Here is an 18,510-nt window from a genome sequence, read left to right as displayed (position 1 = left end):
TTACTTAACACGGCAAGACGTCTTACTTAACAAGATGAAAGATGATGAAACGAGGATCACGAGCACTACAGACGTACGTGCGCTACATGTCAACTTGAATGTTCTCACATCTAGTAACCTTTTTTAAAAAACATTTTACACGCTTTCTTCTTGGTACAAAAAAGTTGAGCTCTGAAAGAACTCATGAAAACGCTTGCCCCCTGAGGGAGATTTCATCACTCCCCAGAAACCCTCCCCCGTAACATACTCCAGAAAGAGCCTTTTCTAGTACCCAAAAACTATTTCGGAAAATAAAAACACTATATGGATGAGCTATAATGAACATTTAATACGTAAATTTGAATTCCACAGACTTATATATTGTATATATATATATATATATATATATATATATATATATATATATATATATATATATATATATATATAGGTCTGTGTTGGATTCTAAACATTGCGAATATTTCTGAAAAATGAAACCTGAAAAAATTGTATCACATGTATGTGTTTTCTTTTACATTCAAAAGCCCTCACGGACCCCCTCCCCCCACTGTGAGAGCCAACTGCGCTTCCCAACGTTGCAAGCTAACTAACGCAGTGATTCTCAAATGCTGCAAGCTAGCTAAGGCAGTGATTCTCAAACGTTGCAAGCTAGCTAAGGCAGTGATTCTCAAATGTTGCAAGCTAGCTAAGGCAGTGATTCTCAAATGTTGCAAGCTAGCTAAGGCAGTGATTCTCAAATGTTGCAAGCTAGCTAAGGCAGTGATTCTCAAACGTTGCAAGCTAGCTAAGGCAGTGATTCTCAAATGTTGCAAGCTAGCTAAGGCAGTGATTCTCAAACGTTGCACGCTAGCTAAAGCAGTGATTCTCAAACGTTGCAAGCTAGCTAAGGCAGTGATTCTCAAACGTTGCTAGCTAGCTAAGGCAGTGATTCTCAAACGTTGCAAGCTAGCTAAGGCAGTGATTCTCAAACGTTGCAAGCTAGCTAACGCAGTGATTCTCAAACGTTGCACGCTAGCTAAAGCAGTGATTCTCAAACGTTGCAAGCTAGCTAAGGCAGTGATTCTCAAACGTTGCAAGCTAGCTAAGGCAGTGATTCTCAAACAAACACAAACGTTTTATTACCCTAACGCTGTGACAAGGGCCTAGACTTTTCGAAACATAAATTAGGGGACTCAAAAATAACTAGGCTGCCTACTGAAGAGCTCGGCTCTCTATCTTGCTAGTAGTGGTGACGGATTTTAGTTAGTTGAGGCACTGATCATGATTTTTTTTTAGAGGCCGATACTCTCTTCAAGCTTCTACATAAATGTACTTAATAATTTTATAAATTTTTATAGCAAGTCAAACTTGTGAAGAAAGAAACAGGACACTAGAAAATGTCATCCCATTCCACGCTATTTCTTATATAAATTTATGCATATTTTATTTCACAAATTATATATTTCTGACACTTTGACATTTTTAAGGCCCTACAGTCTTTCACTGGCGTAAATCCGGCTCTGAATATAGAGAAAAAAATACGGCTTATTATTTTTATTATTATTTGTATTCTTCCTTTATAACAATAATTATTAAGTAGAAAGCGTTAATCGTGTTGAGTGAGAGATGAAATTTTAATGAAGTTGTGATCACGAGAATGACACTTTTTTTTTGCTGTTTATTCACCTCCACTTTCTATTGCCCAGATTTTAAAAAATATTTTGTTTCGGTTATTTGGTTGAGAACATCAGCAACATAGGGAAAAGGGGGGGGGGCGCTATTATTTAGTACAGTCCATAGAGATCTCGAATATTGTGTCGATGTCAACCCATAGTGTCCTCACATTAGTCAATGTGTGTATTGTAAGGAATTGTAAGCATAAAGATAGACTGAAACATTGAGTCAGTGACCAGATATGATCTATAATAAAAAAAAACAACTGATTCACTGACCAGATCGACATTAGGAGACAAAGCAACTGACCAGACGGAAAATATATGCTGACTTACCTAGTACATAAAAAACTGCTGGCCAACCCCCATCAAATCCGTACTCACAAAGTGATGCGGCAATGGGAAAAGTTAAAACATTACCAATTTGAGAACCTGTGAATGGGTAGTACACTCTTTTAAAAAATTATAGAGAAAGAAAGACAGAAAGACAGAGAAAGAGGATGGGAGATACAGAGAGAGAGAGAAAGAGAGAAGAAAGAAAGAAATCAAAGTAAGAAAGAAAGGCAGGGAAAAAGAGAGACAGAAAAAAGGTATAGAGAGAGAAAGAAAGAAAGACAGAAAAGAAAGAGAGAGAGAGAGACTATAAGTAAAAAGAAAAGAGAGAAAGAGAAAGAAATTTAATGAAAAAAATACTCTCTAAAAATACAAGACACTGGACCTGCAGACACGTTAATTTTAAGTAAACAGGTCTCCCCCCCCCCCAACTAGCTTAATTGTAAAATGCTAACGAACAAAACAGAACGAACAAAACAGAACGAACAAAACAGAACGAACAAAAGAGAACAAACAGTGACAAGAAGACAATCACAAAGATAATCGTCAATTAACGAAACATTTCTAACTATGACATACTGCATTCACAGACTCAACGGATGATTAGGAATTCTGGGACAGTCTGACGCCGGAATGTCACATATAACATTGCTCTTTTGTTTTCTGATTAATTAACTAATGAACTAGTTTGTAATTACTTTTAGCCATTTCAACATTTTGTTCGCTTCCATCATTTACTTGAACTTTCTGACCAAACAATTTTAATTACATTATTATTGGGGGAAAAAATAATAAAATAGACAAAAAAAAATGGACATTTTATTATTTATAGCATGGAACTAAAAAGCTTACAACGAAATACGCTCATGAAATATAGATACCTTCTGTTTCCATCATAACATAAAACAAAAAGTAATTACTCTACTTTAAATAAATAAGATATCTGAGACTGTTGGTATCAAAAGACGTTTTAAAAAAATAGTTTGATTTTTTAAAAATGGTTTTATTTTCGTTTCATTTATTCAAAGTAACGTGAAAATCCGAAACTTGTTCACGTTATTAGAAGATTGAATGCAAATATTGGGTTGAAGAATGTGAGAGAAAGAAAATGTCCTGGAATCTCTTTCATTTTTTTGTTTTGTTTACATTATCTTCTAGAATAATTCAAAGAATATTCACAGTGTTTATCACCTTTTCAAAGTCGTTATATTGCGTAATCAGGGTTTTTGAAAAGTACATAAGCTACAATGCGGCACACTCTCTATGCACTCTCTATGCACTCTCTCACTCTCTCTCTCCAAACTCCCCACATTTTCTATCTCCAGTACTACAAACGTCACCTAATGACCGTGTTCGCTTACCCAAAAATTTAAACTCAATAGTCCTTGAGAACTCCTGAGATGACCCAGTGACCTTTATTACAAGCAATGGTCACCGAATCTCAACACAAGCAAGCACTTCAGTTACTTGTTTAGCCTTGACAAAGTATTTTTAAAACAAACACGTTTTACAGAAAACTAGAACAACTGAAGTTCAGACAACTCCTGTAACACACACACACACACTCATATATACACACAGGTACACACATATATAAATACTACAAATCTATAGATTGCAATAAGATAGAATAGTAGATAGATTAGATTAAATAAAATAGAAACAAAGATTTTAAGATAAATGGAATCTCTCAAACTGATACCGCTCTCCACCAAGGCACATTTCTTTGTTTATTTATTTATTTGTTACACAAATCCTGTCACTACAAAGCTTATATGAACTCACTCCATCTGTCTGTTTGTCTGGTGAGTGTTTTTTTTTTCTCCCGCTTCCTATTCTCGGATCAAGTTAAAATTTCCCACAATTATTTAGAGTCCATGACAGTATACGAATCAATCAACAAATTAGCCAACTAATTAATCAGTTAGTGGAAATTAATTAATTTAGTTTTACATAGAAAGAGGGAGTTAAACTTTGTAGTATTGAGATATGGTTGTGGTTTTGCGATTCTTTCCCTTTTGTGCTTTTAGAAGTTTTTTTTTATACTTCGCTTGTTTTTAATCTCCCTTTTTCCGCACATATCGCCAACCTTTATGCCAACCCTTATGCGTTCCGAACTGACAGGGTTTAAAGAATCTCGCTGAAGCATAGGAAGTATCAAAATTAACTGTATACTATCTTTACCTACCAGCATAACATATGCTGCAGAGAATTCCTCTTTCCAATGGAGGAGCCCATCTTGCCCATAACACTGCCATGGCTGGCCACACGAAGCCCTGAAGGGAAAAAACAGTTTAGAGAGAAATGAAATCTAGAATAGTCAGCAATGTGAAGAAGTCCACCAGTGAGTTGTTTTAAATGTCATAGAATTTGCTCCAGAAATGTCATAGAAGGATGACATATCCTTGGACACACACACACACTTAGACACACAAACACAAACAAGGACACATCAGCATAAACATGGACTCACGAATCAAAAATTATACACACACACACACAAACGATAAAAAAAAAGCACGCATTTTCTTAATGACTAGAGAGGTTGTCATAGTAGCTTATTTTTATAAATGGTTGTATAAACTACACCCCAAGCCTTTTTTTTTTTTTTTGAACGGACATGCCAACCGAAATATCATATAGATTCCTTAGAAATACTTTGGACGTAATTTTGTGCTTGGGCTAGATAACACTTGAAATAAATAGGGCTACCTGGCAAGTTCCAGCTATAATCCTGGTCACAATTAGAGCAATGTAACTCCATCTGGCAGCCACAGGCATGAGCAACGTCACCACAGCACACACGAACATGGACCAACCAAATACGTGCTTCCCGCCAAAACTATGAAAATTTCAAAGCAATGAAATAGATAAGTTATACGAAGAATTTTTATTCTGTATTAAAAGGAATCGGTACATATTTACATTACAACATAATAGGATTTACAATCGACATCATATAATTTATTTATAATGATTTTTTTACGAGTATAATACAGTATATGTGTATGGAGAGAATCTAGAATTCGATAGGATGATCCTGGCCAAGGTATTGAGATGTTACAGAAGGATTCCACGCATCATATGTGAAGATAGCATTACAAACGTGGAAATACGAAACAGAATCACATTGGTAAGTTAAGACTCTACAGCTATATAACAAGATCGTCAGGACTCGCAAAGACCTTTCTACAGAGAACAGTTCCAGGGAAATAGGAAGAGGCAGACAGAGATGGGAAGATTAAAGGCTGGACAAGAAGCCTATGCATGAAGAGACTGACCACTTTTGACTTCTATTTTTAATTTGACTCATAAGCTTAATATTAAATTTGATTGTAAACTATGACTGACCGAGACTAATCGTTCCTGAACTCTGGCCTGTGACATCACAACCTATATGTGACGTGGCAACGAGCTATTGGTCTAAACTGCCCACATGTAGAGACGTCAAAGGTCAGGGCTCAGGCCTTCCATAACAATTGGTCTCGGACTGACTGTATTGAAATTTTAATTTTATCTATCTCTTGTGTGACCAAACATCCTAAAATGACCAAACGTCCACTAACCGTTGAGATATCCACCCTCCAAAAACTTGAGTTGTCAGGTAGCCCCAGAAAAAGGAACCCAAGATTAGACCTTGCACTTCTTTGGGCCAGGCGAACTCTCCATCCTGTAAAAAGTTAATGACGCAATAGGGTTGTTCCGTATTTCTTCCATGTCACGTGCTAGAGATGTTTACATGTTATGGCCTCATTGATTTCGTTGTAATTTGAATGTAAAAAATGGTCTAGAAGCTCTAGATCTATATAACGTAAAATTTAAAATGTTACAATAATTTACTAATTGATATGATTAAATTGGTAGATCTACTAGATCTAGGGCTAGATCTAGAATATCTACATCTGCTTATCTAGTAGGCCTACTAGATCTTCATCTAATCATAGCAAGATATTGCCATTGATCTTTATCTAAGACCATAACCACGTGACTTAGCTTAAAGTAGGAACAACCCCATTAATGCCAGCTTGCTTTAAGGAAAATGTGATCCTTTTACAATTGAAAACCATTTTTTCAAAATTTAATGTTTTTACATGCAATATTTCACTATACCTTCTGGTAAACACTTTGATCATTTTAATCTATCTAGTATATATTTCTGTTATTTATACTTGCTGGTAAATATTTCCATCATTTCTGCGTAGCTGCTAAACACATTTCTACACCACTTTACTTTTCCCATAGTGTGGACGTATTTTATGAGATGATCCATTAAGGCAAATATTGACATAGTGCTTTTCCCAACTCAGAGGTGGCCTTAGCAGTTAAGGGGACCCTGGACGAGTTTTATATCCGATCCACGTTAATCTCGGGACCTCTCGGTTCAGACACCAAGCACGTTACTACTTGGGCACCTAGCCGAAACAGACGACCTTTACATTTGCAAGGTCTGAAAAAGTTACTTTACATTTTACTTTGTTTTTCCCTCGTTATTTGTGACCAAAACTATTACAAACTAATTATTGCCAATGACAAACTAACAACAAGGTACCCAAGTGACTAAAAATAACTTCTATTTGTATAATTTAACGCAGGCCTCTGGGAAATGGGGAAACAGGTTAATCAAGATAATTGGTCAGTACTTTGTACTGTTAGCAGGCTTACAATGGCCACGATGGAAAGAAATCTTTCCAACTCTCCAGAGATTACATTATTTCCGTCTTTTGGCCACTCTGCGTCGTTGAGTGCTACATGCCAGGGCTAACTTATGACGTCAGTTTCTTAAGTCAAACAGTTTACGTTGATACATTCTGTATTGGTCAAGGAAGAAAAGTTTGTCCGGCGCAAGGACTATCATTGCAGGCCAGACCAATGCTGTCTATTGTCCGATGTTTTATTTTTAAATAGAAGTGTACTGAAACCAGGGAGGCAATTAGCTGGGAACATATTGAGGTTCTTCCTGAAGAAACTTAAATTAGACATACCTTGATATACAATTTTGTTCACAATTTTAAAAAAATGTTCGTAAAATGTTTGACATGTTTCGGATGTTCCTTCAGAGTTGAAGATAGTTTACTTCCTAGTCCAAACCTCCAGCAGGACGACGGGGGATAGGTGCGGGCAGGGTTTGAACCCGAGTCCATCGATAAAACCGAACGACAGTCCAGCGCGCAAACCGCACGATCAGGCAGGCATCTTTAAATGTAATGCGGATTGCACGACTTTTTATGTTGTACTCCATAAACTTAAACGGAATTTTATTTAAAAACGTTTATATGGTATACAAAATGCGCATATACTTTAAAGCGTTTTGTCGTCTGCCTGAAACGGGACATAATTACTAGAATTAAAACGAAAGGAGTTGATTTCGATAACATCTTCTTTGTGAGACTTACTTCTTGTAATGGCGAGCCTGAAGAATTGGAGCTCCTCTCAGCCCCGTCACAAGTAGTGGGCCTGGCGTTGACCCTCGTGACGTTAGCGCTGTGGTCCTCCTTCATCAAGGCCAAGGCCGTCTGGTTGATCATGCACACCATGGCCACGCTCATGTTGACCCTCAGGGCGTACAGGTTGATGAAGCCCAAACATGAGATGATGGACAAGCCGAAGCGGCAGGAACAAAAGAACGGAGCTTTCCCTGGGCCGACTGCGGAAACAGTGGATATCAAATGTGAAGTGGTTGTTGCTAAGGTAAAATATTGAGATTGAAAAGAGCGTGATACATTGACAACTGAAGCGGTGAATTTTGCATTTGGTTTATTACAAAGCTTATATTAACTCACACCGTCTGTCTATTAAGACTGTACTCGTTATTTCTCCCACTTCCTATTCTCGGATCAAGTTGAAATTTCGCACAATTATTCCTAGTCCATGACAATACATAAAGAACTCGAAAAAATTAAACAAGTAGTTAATCAATTTGTTTTTTAAATGAAAAAGAAAAAGTAAATACTTTCAGTATTGAGAGATATATCAGTAATTGAGCTGTTACTCCTCTTAGATAAGCTTTGTTTTAAAAAAAAAATATTTGGTAGAAAGGTTTTTTAATGCGTTCGTCATGCCTAAGAAAGAAAAAAAAAGTTGTGATCCAGTGTGATTTGATGAAAAAAAAAACTACAGTTAGCATAAAATTAGCTTAGAAGAAATCACAAACTAATCAATAAAACAAGGTTACAAAGACAGTTTGTGTGGAAACAAACTCAGAATCGGCCCCCGAAGTGGTTCACCCAGGCAGGTAAAAAAGGAAGGTTTCAATATCTTCAGAAAGAATATCAGAATGAAATACTATCAAAGACAAATGACAGAGAAGACTGGAAAAAGAAGGTTTGACAGATCTTGAGTGGTGCCCCAGCGGTTTGGCAGACCAAAGGATAGGTGAACCTGACCTAACTGATGTCTTATAATGAATATCTAACTGATCTAATTGTTTTGTAAAGGGTCAATCTCTTATTCATCAAGAAAAAGAAACATTTCCATTAAAAAAACAAAAAACAAAATTCCTTTTAGTGTTCTGTTGTATTGGTACAGCACTAAGTTCACGCGATAATATGAAAAACAAGTTATTAATTATTGTTTTAAATTATGTCCAACTTATATGCATACTCATTAGATTTTTCTCTTTAAAAAAAGTAAACATTTTTTGTGTGTAAATGTAGTAGTTAGTATAATAAAACTTACTTAACTTAGCAATACAAATGTAAAAAAAAAAAAATCAACTTTGTTGACAAAAAATCTAAAACTGTTTGCATAAATGTGTTAAAAATATAATAATTTAGTTTGTATTTTGTGTGTGTAAGGTAGTGTTTTGTGTGTGTCGGTATGTGTCTAGATATGTTTGTATGTTGAGTAATTAGTGTTATAGCTAGTGACAAGTAACAACCCTGCGCCTGCTTTTGGCTTCCATGCATTTTAACTTCCCAAAACTACATTCCACAGTGTCATGAAATTGAGATCTTGTTGGAGGCGGATCTAGAACGCTGAGTGGGAATCAACGTGTAGATCACAGCTAGGACTTTGTAGCCTCGCGAAATAATGCGCTTCTTGTTCATCTTCAAACACGAGGATAAGCTGCTATATGAATAGATAGTTAGATAGACAGACAAACAGACAGACAGACAGATGTGATAGTAAGTGTATGTGTTTTGAGTGGCTGGTAGTGCAGTGTGTGTGCATGTGTATGAAATGACCAGTGGACCTTGAGTGTGCATGGTTGAGTGAACAGCAGTGTGTCAGGACTGTGTGTAAAACGAAGTCAGCTGAGAGAACAAGTGGCTGGAGTAAAGAACATAAATAGAGACGAATCAAATCATTGTGTTTAGTGAAGCTCATGTTGTTGTAGTGTGTCTAGTACAACAGATAGACAGATAGAAAAATAGATATATAGATAGATACATAGATTGTCTGACTGACTGACTGAATGACAGACAGACTGACTGACTGATTAATTGATTGACTGACTGATTAATGAACAGACAGACAGACAGACAGATAGATAGATAGATAGATAGATAGATAGATAGATAGATAGATAGATAGATAGATAGATAGATAGATAGATGGATAGAAAAATAGATAGATAGATAGATAGATAGATAGATAGATAGATAGATAGATAGATAGATAGACTGACTGAATGACAGACAGACTGACTGATTGATTAATTGATTGACTGACTGATAAATGAACATAGATAGATAGATAGATAGATAGATAGACTGACTGACTGACTGAATGACAGCAGACAGACTGACTGAATGACAGACAGACTGACTGAATGACAGACAGACTGACTGACTGACTGACTGAGTGATTAATTGATTGACTGACTGATTAATGAACAGACAGACAGACAGACAGATAGATAGATAGATAGATAGATAGATAGATAGATAGATAGATAGATAGATAGATAGATAGATAGATAGATAGATAGATAGATAGATAGATGTTCTAATTATTCTTATTTCATAGTCCCTTTACTTACAAACACTAAATATTTACTTCATAAATCAAATGTCATACCTGCTTCATTCTCTTTGCTTGGGATGCCGGTGTTATTGGACAAAGCCTCTACTTGATTCTCTTTCTTTCTCTGAGATAAGTCCGTGGTCTTTAACTCTGTCCATTGTCCAGTTGGATGAGTGACCTCTTCATCCATACAATCCACTTTGTTATTCATCCTTGGCAGATTTGTGTGACTGATCCACTGGATATTACCGTCTCATTATAACTGAATGACTTCAATCAACCTCTCAACCACTTTGGTCGTCATACGAAATTAATCCTCTATTTGCATAGTATTACATTATTGATGCAGCCCCCTAGTAGTGTCGATCCAGTTTCTGTAAGTCACTCGAAGTCAACAAATTGAACCCTCAGAATTTTTACAAAATATAAATCGGGACGTCTCAGTCAACTGGACCTATGTCCGCCAAAGATTGCGCATCCTAAGCCCTTAAAGAGGTCGGTGTTTAATTAGTTTTCGTTGCGCCCAATTCTTGTGGCTTTCCTCTCTAATGTGTTGACCTTTTTGAAATAAGCGCATGCCAAGTAGTCTCCCTTGCTTCTTTTTTTTTTTTTTTTTTTGTCACATTTTCATGTGTTGTTTTAACACTGACACTAGAAAGAAGCAGACGTCAATCTCCCCTAGCTTGCTTGCAATGACTGGAATGTATAATTGATACGAAAAGCAAAATAATATCTTAATTAATTTTTACAAAAATGTTATATTAAGTACATCCAGCATAAGTATAATTCTGTTAATAAAACTACTAGGTAAATGCATTTGTAGAGTATTTCTCTTCATACGTAAAGCCGGCACTAATTGAATATTTTACAGCAATTATCATGTGTTTAAGACGTGTGTATCTACAGTACCGCACAATTTATCGCGGTTTTGCACATAATTGTTTCTGATTAGTAACTATATCTACTTAATATTGAAAGAATTTGTTTTTTATTCTAATAGTGCACCAGCAAAATAGTAACATAAAACAAGGTTACAAAGACAGTTTGTGGTTTGTGTGGAAACACATACACAGAATGGGACCTCGAAGTGGTCCACTCAGGCAGGTAAAAAGGCAGGTTTCACTATGTTCAGAATGAAATTCTATCAAAGGCAAATGACAGAGAAGAATGTAGAAAAAAGGTTGACAGATCTTGTGTGGTGGCCCAAAGGTCCAGCAGGCCAAGGGATAGGTGAAAGTGATGATGAAGTTAGATGCGAACCTGGCCCTAACTGATGTCTTATACTGAGTATCTAATTGATCTTATTGTTTTGTAAAGGGTCAATATCTTATTCAAAGCCTTAAGATAAAAACGAAACATTTCGGAAAAAAAAATTCTTTAGTTAAGTATTCTATAAATGGTTGGCGACATTGCAGTTCACTCGATAATATGAAAACCTACTTATTAATTGTTGTTTTAAATTATTTTCCTCTTATATGCATATTAATTAAATTTGTTATCTTTAAAAAAAAAGTAAACTTTTTTTTTGTTAATTAGTAGTTAGTATAACAGAACTTACTTAACTTAGCAATATATTTGTAAAAAAAACAACTATTTTGACAAAAAATCAGAAAACGTTTGCATAAATGTGTTAAAGTATGGTAAACTATTATTACCCTTACTAAATAGCTTTCAGTGTTTGTTACTATTAATAGTGAATAGTTGTAAAAGTGGTGTATTGTTATGAAAAAACGGCTGGCATAGTTGATCTTTAAAATTAAAGTTTTCGCTTTCAGAAAAGAAAAAAGTAGCCATTGCATCAAAACTTTCAAAGATCTAAAATATCATGATGTCGGCTTTTCAATATATTTTCTAGTTTTACTTAGCTAATGTAGCTTGATTGAATAAACTGTTTTACTTAGCTAAGGTAGCTTGATTGAATAAACTGTTTTACTTAGCTAAGGTAGCTTGATTGAATAAACTGTTTTACTTAGCTAAGGTAGCTTGATTGAATAAACTGTTTCACTTAGCTAAGGTAGCTTGATTGAATAAACTGTTTCACTTAGCTAAGGTAGCTTGATTGAATAAACTGTTTCACTTAGCTAAGGTAGCTTGATTGAATAAACTGTTTCACTTAGCTAAGGTAGCTTGATTGAATAAACTGTTTCACTTAGCTAAGGTAGCTTGATTGAATAAACTGTTTCACTTAGCTAAGGTAGCTTGATTGAATAAACTGTTTCACTTAGCTAAGGTAGCTTGATTGAATAAACTGTTTCACTTAGCTAAGGTAGCTTGATTGAATAAACTGTTTCACTTAGCTAAGGTAGCTTGATTGAATAAACTGTTTCACTTAGCTAAGGTAGCTTGATTGAATAAACTGTTTCACTTAGCTAATGTAGCTTGATTGAATAAACTGTTTTACTTAGCTAAGGTAGCTTGATTGAATAAACTGTTTCACTTAGCTAAGGTAGCTTGATTGAATAAACTGTTTTACTTAGCTAAGGTAGCTTGATTGAATAAACTGTTTTACTTAGCTAAGGTAGCTTGATTGAATAAACTGTTTCACTTAGCTAAGGTAGCTTGATTGAATAAACTGTTTCACTTAGCTAAGGTAGCTTGATTGAATAAACTGTTTCACTTAGCTAAGGTAGCTTGATTGAATAAACTGTTTCACTTAGCTAAGGTAGCTTGATTGAATAAACTGTTTCACTTAGCTAAGGTAGCTTGATTGAATAAACTGTTTCACTTAGCTAAGGTAGCTTGATTGAATAAACTGTTTCACTTAGCTAGCACTCTTGGTTTAAAAAAAACAACATCAGCTCATGTTTAGGGATGGACGGGAAAGAAAGGTCACGTGGGACAAGGAACTAATGGGTCGGATTCACATGTGCTACGTGTTTAAATATCTTGGTATGTAGATCAGTGCGAATATGGCATACAGAAAAGGCTTGGTAACCACTGAGTAACCAGGGACGCTGTTGAATCTTCTACTTCAGTGGCTCTCGCTGATTTAAGACTGCGTAACACGGAGTTGTCTTTTCTTAAAAGTCGACTCTTAAATAAACGAACTCGGGGATGTGATAGGAGAGCGTACATGTGAGAGCTCGTATGGTGTGTGTGTGTGTGTGTGTTGATCTAATTTAAAAAAAAAATCGTTTAAAAAGTAAGGTAAATATCCACTTTTAGATCTACAGGGCAGAAGGTCACCTGTTGTTGTTTTTTTATATTGTCAACGGTTAACGAGGGTGTCATGTGACCAGCACAACGACCATCCTCTTTTACTTTGCCCAACTAATGTCAAGTTCCCAATAGAGTTGGATGGACTCAGGTGTGTCCGGATTCCGAAATCATCCAAGATTCGAACTGAGACCCCTCGGAAGCCAAGCCACTTAGCCACCTCTTCCCCCCTAGCTCTAATATTAATACGCTCAACTAGAGAAGCTACATCGAACATTGAAAGGGAGATCACCGACTTCCTTTTCTAGGCTTTTACTTCAGGATATCAGAGTTATCTAACATTCAGTAAACACGATTGCCAATCGTGCCGTCTCGGGATCTAATCCTTTCTTTACTGAAGTAAAGTTCTCGACCTAACGTTCAGTAATATATTCAAGTACCAGGGGCGGATTGGGTATCAGAATCGGCCCGGGCATTACCATATAAACCGGCCCACAAATGGCATGTCATATATTTTCGGTGAAATCCCCCCCCCCCGCAATTTATATATATATATATATATATATATATATATATTTATTTATTTATATATATATATATATATATATTCTGTGGCATATTATATATTATATATATATATTAGTGTGTGTAAATGTAATTAATCTTCATTACATTCTTATCTTTCATTCATTTAAACGTTGTTTTTACCCTAGAATACTCTCTTCCTATAATTAGTGAAAGGCAGTTCACACCGCCAAGGGACAGCTAGGGAGTCTGGGGGAGCGCCGTAAGCTCCCCCAGTGGGGTCCAGCATTATTTCCGTTATTTTAAGCTTTAAAAAATGCATATTTTGAGGTATCTACAGTGCAATTAGCCTGCTACTCTTCCGCTAAAAAAAAAAAAAAACTAAACCTTCTATTTACTGGAGTCCAGCGACTGGTAGAAAATGGTAAATGCTTTAGTTTTGTATTGGAGGGGGGGGGGAGGGAAACCACAAAACCCCTTTTGGCTACGCTCATGAAATTTGGTGACTGTAGTTTGCTTAAGTTGGCTGCACTGAGGAAGTAAGTAAAGTTTCCCTTTCAGACAATGAGATCTGAGGCCAGTGATGGTTTGAACTCCTCCCCTCTCGGCTACGCCCATGTGTTTTATCATAGGTGTAAGCCTAATTCTATTCAAAATATATAAAGTTTGATAACACATCGAAAACTGGATGTATGCTTTCGTAGGCTTACATAATGTATTCTATTTATACATGTATGTAGTTTGAAAACTATAAACACTACAATAGCAGCCTTAATGAGTTTCAAACGTTTTGGTATTACTTATAGATTACAGACGTTTCTTCAAAAGACAAAAACTATTAATTAAGTCCTACGCAATTCACGTGTCAATCTAGTCATGCATGTTGATCTGTGACTTAAAATATGCTAAATCATTGGTTTCCCTGGCTGACTCAGGCAACCCATTCCTTTAAAGTGGTATCACCACAAATACAAAACTAGGGGTCTATCGAGCCATCATCCTCCCTACATTGCTCTATGTCTCAGAAACATGGATAGTGTACAGTTAACATGCAAAGAAACTGAATCACTTCCACATGACATGTCTGTGAAAAATACTGAATGTCAAATGGCAAGACAAAATACCAGACACTGAAGTCCTTCAAAGAGCGGGTCTGCAAAGCATACACACAATCCTGATGCAGTTCCAGCTGCGATGGGCAGGACACGTATGCAGAATGAAAGACCACTGCATCCCTAAACGACTCTTGTATGGCCAATATTAAGAGAAGGAAAGCACTCGCTAGGTGGTCAAAGAAAGCGCTTCAGGGACACCCTCAAAGCTTCTCTGAAGGCGTTCAGCATAGACCCAGCCACCTGGGAGACAGAGGCACATGACAGAGCATCATGACGTCGCGCTGTGAAAACCGGCGTACAGGTTGCTGAGGAAAAGAGAACAATGCTGGCAGAAGAAAAGCTCCAAAGAAGAAAAGCAAGGCCAATGACACTCGCTCCAGTTGGAATAACCTGCCCAGTGTGCAGCCGAAAATTCCGGCCTCACATAGGTCTCATCAGCCACACGAGGAGACATAAAACCCCAGTGCAAAGCCCTCAGCCCCCTGGATGACAAAGTGGTCATAATCGAACTAAGATGGACGAACTATATATAGATATAGATAGATAGATAGATAGATAGATAGATAGATAGATAGATAGATAGATAGATAGATAGATAGATAGATAGATAGATAGATAGATAGATCTATATATATTTCTTTAAAAGATAAGAAAAAGCAGGACGGTTAGAGAGGTACTTCTAAATGTGAAAAGCTCTTGCTTCGTCTTAGTACATTTTCAAAAACGCGATTTGTATATGAATATATTATTTAAAATATAAATGATTCTAAATCTCCTTTAATTAAATATCGGACGTGACAGCGCTATATAAATTATTGTAATTATTATAATAATTTTCATCATTAATGACTTCATACTAAGCATAACTTTGCCATTAATCCTATTGATATAACATTGATTTAGATCTAGATTTATGTTTTAATTAAATAATTTTTTTTTCGTAAGCCTTAAGTGTAGTATTTTTAGATCTATGTTATTACAAATAAACAACAAGAAACTTACTTTTTCTTTTCAAATCGCAGAAACTAGAACTGTATACTCATATTGAGCTATGAATAAGTTGGGTGGTTTGCAATTTCAGGGCTGTGTGTATGTGTTTAAGTTAACTTCTATTAAGTCTTGTTAAAGAGCTAATTGTCTCCCCTTTTGCCGCGTTATATCAATGTTTTCTAACTTCACCTCTCCCATCCCTCTTTTTCGTTAATTTTCAATGGAACCATTAAAAACGGGTGAGGGAAGGAGCATAACAAAAATGCGAGTGCCATCAAAGGCCCATGCCGACCAGCAAAACGATCAGGCCAAACACAGTCTCGAAGACATCAAAGTAGTGTTGAAGGCCATGCCGCTAGTGCATAGCAGAAAGTACGGTCTAACGTTTTACAAATGATAATACGTACAGTGTATAGTGTAATTCTTAAAATGATATTCCTGTTGAATTTCAAACAAAATTAATTGTAATAAGAATTAAAAAAAAAAAAAAAGGCAACAAGAAGAAAACGTGTTCGGGCCTTTGTGTCTTGCTGCTGTCACTTTTTTAAAAAACGTTTTCTGCATTGAATTTTTTTTTCTTTGGTCGCGACCAGACCGGCCCTTTTGGTACCGGCCCACCGGGCCATTTGCCCGTTTGCCCATATAGCCAGTCCGCCCCTGTCAAGTACTGTATAAATATAAATTATCTCCTTTGCTTGTAATGCTTTTAATTCATGCTAATTCTAATTTCTTGTCTTTCCAGTAGTAGCTCTAGTTATTACTTAAAAACAACACGCACACATATTTCTAAACCCGAGGGTAGTAGTTGTTGATAATATTGGACCTGTAAAAAAAAAAAAAAATAAGTCCCGCTTTTAAACTCGCTTTGCATAAACTGTAGAACTACAGCAGATGACTTAGGCATTGTGACACTCCACTGAAAACAAAGCTCCTTCTTCCCTAGTGTTATTAGAGCATGGAATGGGTTGCCTGAGCCAGCCAGGAAAACCAATGACTTAGCAGAATTTGAGTCATTGGTTAACATGGACGACTAAATGTATGACTCGTATGACGTAATCATCTTCTTTTTTGAAGTAACGTCTGTATTATATAAGATAAGAAGAAGATAAGATAGAACCTCTCATCACAATTCAGTAGGTGTGTACCTCTCCACTGAGCAGGACTTCTTAAACTGTCAGGTAGAGTTGAGCCTTCGGCTCGAGGAACTCTAGGCCAGCAAAATTGAACAAGAGCTCCCTCTCTGTGACAAGTCAAAAACTCGCTGTCAGAGTCACTCAAATTTATCACAGCATTAATTATTATTATTCATTATTTATTTATTTTAGTTTAGTTATTTCCCCATTCTACCCCCAAATTCTCCACCCGCACCACCTTTTCCCCTCCAGGCTAGACTTAGTTGACCACATTGGAGATAGCTAGGCCGCGTCTTTCGACTTATCTTCCCTTGACCGGGGCAAAGATAGACACATTCTCTTTGATCGTACCGGCCGGATGTCTGACGGGCGCAGATGACACCACCTTGTGTGGAATGCAAGTCACTCCCCCCCCCCCCTTCTCCCGCGTCTCTCTTTGATCTTGGAGATTACTCGAGTCAAAACACCGCGTGGTACTCCAAGGTGCGACTCCCATCTCAAGTCAAAATCCACCCACGTATAAGATAATTCTAAGCCTAGGACATTTCCTGTTTCCGCCCGCATTATCCAGGCCTATATAAAGTAGATCCAAATCAAATCAGACCCTCTTATTTCTCTATCGCTGTCAATCGAGTCTGGACTACTTCATACATTCTTACTCCTAGAGGAATACCTGGTGGTAAGCCGAACTTAATCACAAGTTCCATCTTAATTACTCTTGTGCTATTTCCACTGGATATTACCATGTGTAGTTTATTATTTCATTTATATTTAATTAGTGCATTGTGTATTTCTCACTGTCGTAAGTAGAAAACATGAACATGGCTAATGTATATTTTATGTATTGCATTAATCTATTAATGCTACGTTGCTCAATTGATCGTTGATGCGACCATGTATATATGTGTACATCTTATTTTATTTCCTTTATCTCGGTTGACCGCCTTGATAATTTTACTAGCGCATTAACACTGCGTCTAGAAAGGAGTACATGAATTATCTCCCCTTTTCTCATTTTACTCTAACGAGAGTTGCGCCCCTTGAACGGACACTCTCCATTCAAGCGCGCTCCATTGTTCTCGGCCGACGGTCATATGTAAACAAACCGTCATGGTCCCGGACCATCGCCCCCCCCCCTTTTTTTCTCTTCCAACTTGTGTTGTTTATTTGAGATTATTATTTCCCCTTTTATGTACATTTTTATATTATTACTTTCCCTTTTATGTACATTTCTATATTGCTACTATCTGCCATCTATTTTCCAAATCCCATTTGTCATCATCTCCCTTTTGTGCTCAAAAGCAATTTTACCAATCTGACGAATGCACCTCAGTCGAGGGCATCGATAAGATGCATGAGAGACATGTCCTAACTTGTCTTTATTTATCCGCAGCCTCCCTCAGGTGTCTGCCTATTTATTTGCTATCGAGAATCACCTACTGCCTATGTGCTTAGTCCTATTCGGCACTGCACTTACCTACTGAGATCTTCTCAACTCTACTACTTGGCGCTATCGGCCTTGCCCGCCTATTCGACAGCCCACCTGTCAACTTATTAGGTGCGACGTCCCTATAGGCTCAGATCTGTGCGAGACGTCAACCCTCTGCAACTCACTGGACAGATCCTGCTCATTACAGTGCC

The 18,510-nt window shown here is 36.8% G+C and overlaps 1 protein-coding gene across 2 annotated transcripts in view; it reads right to left on the bottom strand.

Annotated features, from left to right (window-relative positions):
• The window catches only part of LOC106077196 (uncharacterized transporter slc-17.2-like), a 36,398-nt gene that overhangs the window by 16,730 nt on the left and 1,158 nt on the right, over positions 1-18,510 (bottom strand). For both annotated transcript variants that reach the window (XM_056018117.1, XM_056018116.1), the window contains exons 2-7: positions 10,005-10,646; positions 7,379-7,629; positions 5,552-5,655; positions 4,698-4,827; positions 4,174-4,261; positions 1,989-2,084 (exon numbers count right to left, since the gene is read on the bottom strand). In XM_056018117.1, the coding sequence (XP_055874092.1) occupies positions 1,989-2,084; positions 4,174-4,261; positions 4,698-4,827; positions 5,552-5,655; positions 7,379-7,629; positions 10,005-10,161 (826 nt within the window). In that variant the 5' untranslated portion in view covers positions 10,162-10,646. The remainder of the gene's footprint in view (positions 1-1,988; positions 2,085-4,173; positions 4,262-4,697; positions 4,828-5,551; positions 5,656-7,378; positions 7,630-10,004; positions 10,647-18,510) is intronic.

Source organism: Biomphalaria glabrata, chromosome 1, assembly GCF_947242115.1.
Source record: "Biomphalaria glabrata chromosome 1, xgBioGlab47.1, whole genome shotgun sequence".
NCBI lineage: Eukaryota > Metazoa > Mollusca > Gastropoda > Planorbidae > Biomphalaria > Biomphalaria glabrata.
This window is presented reverse-complemented; position numbering and strand designations above follow the sequence as displayed.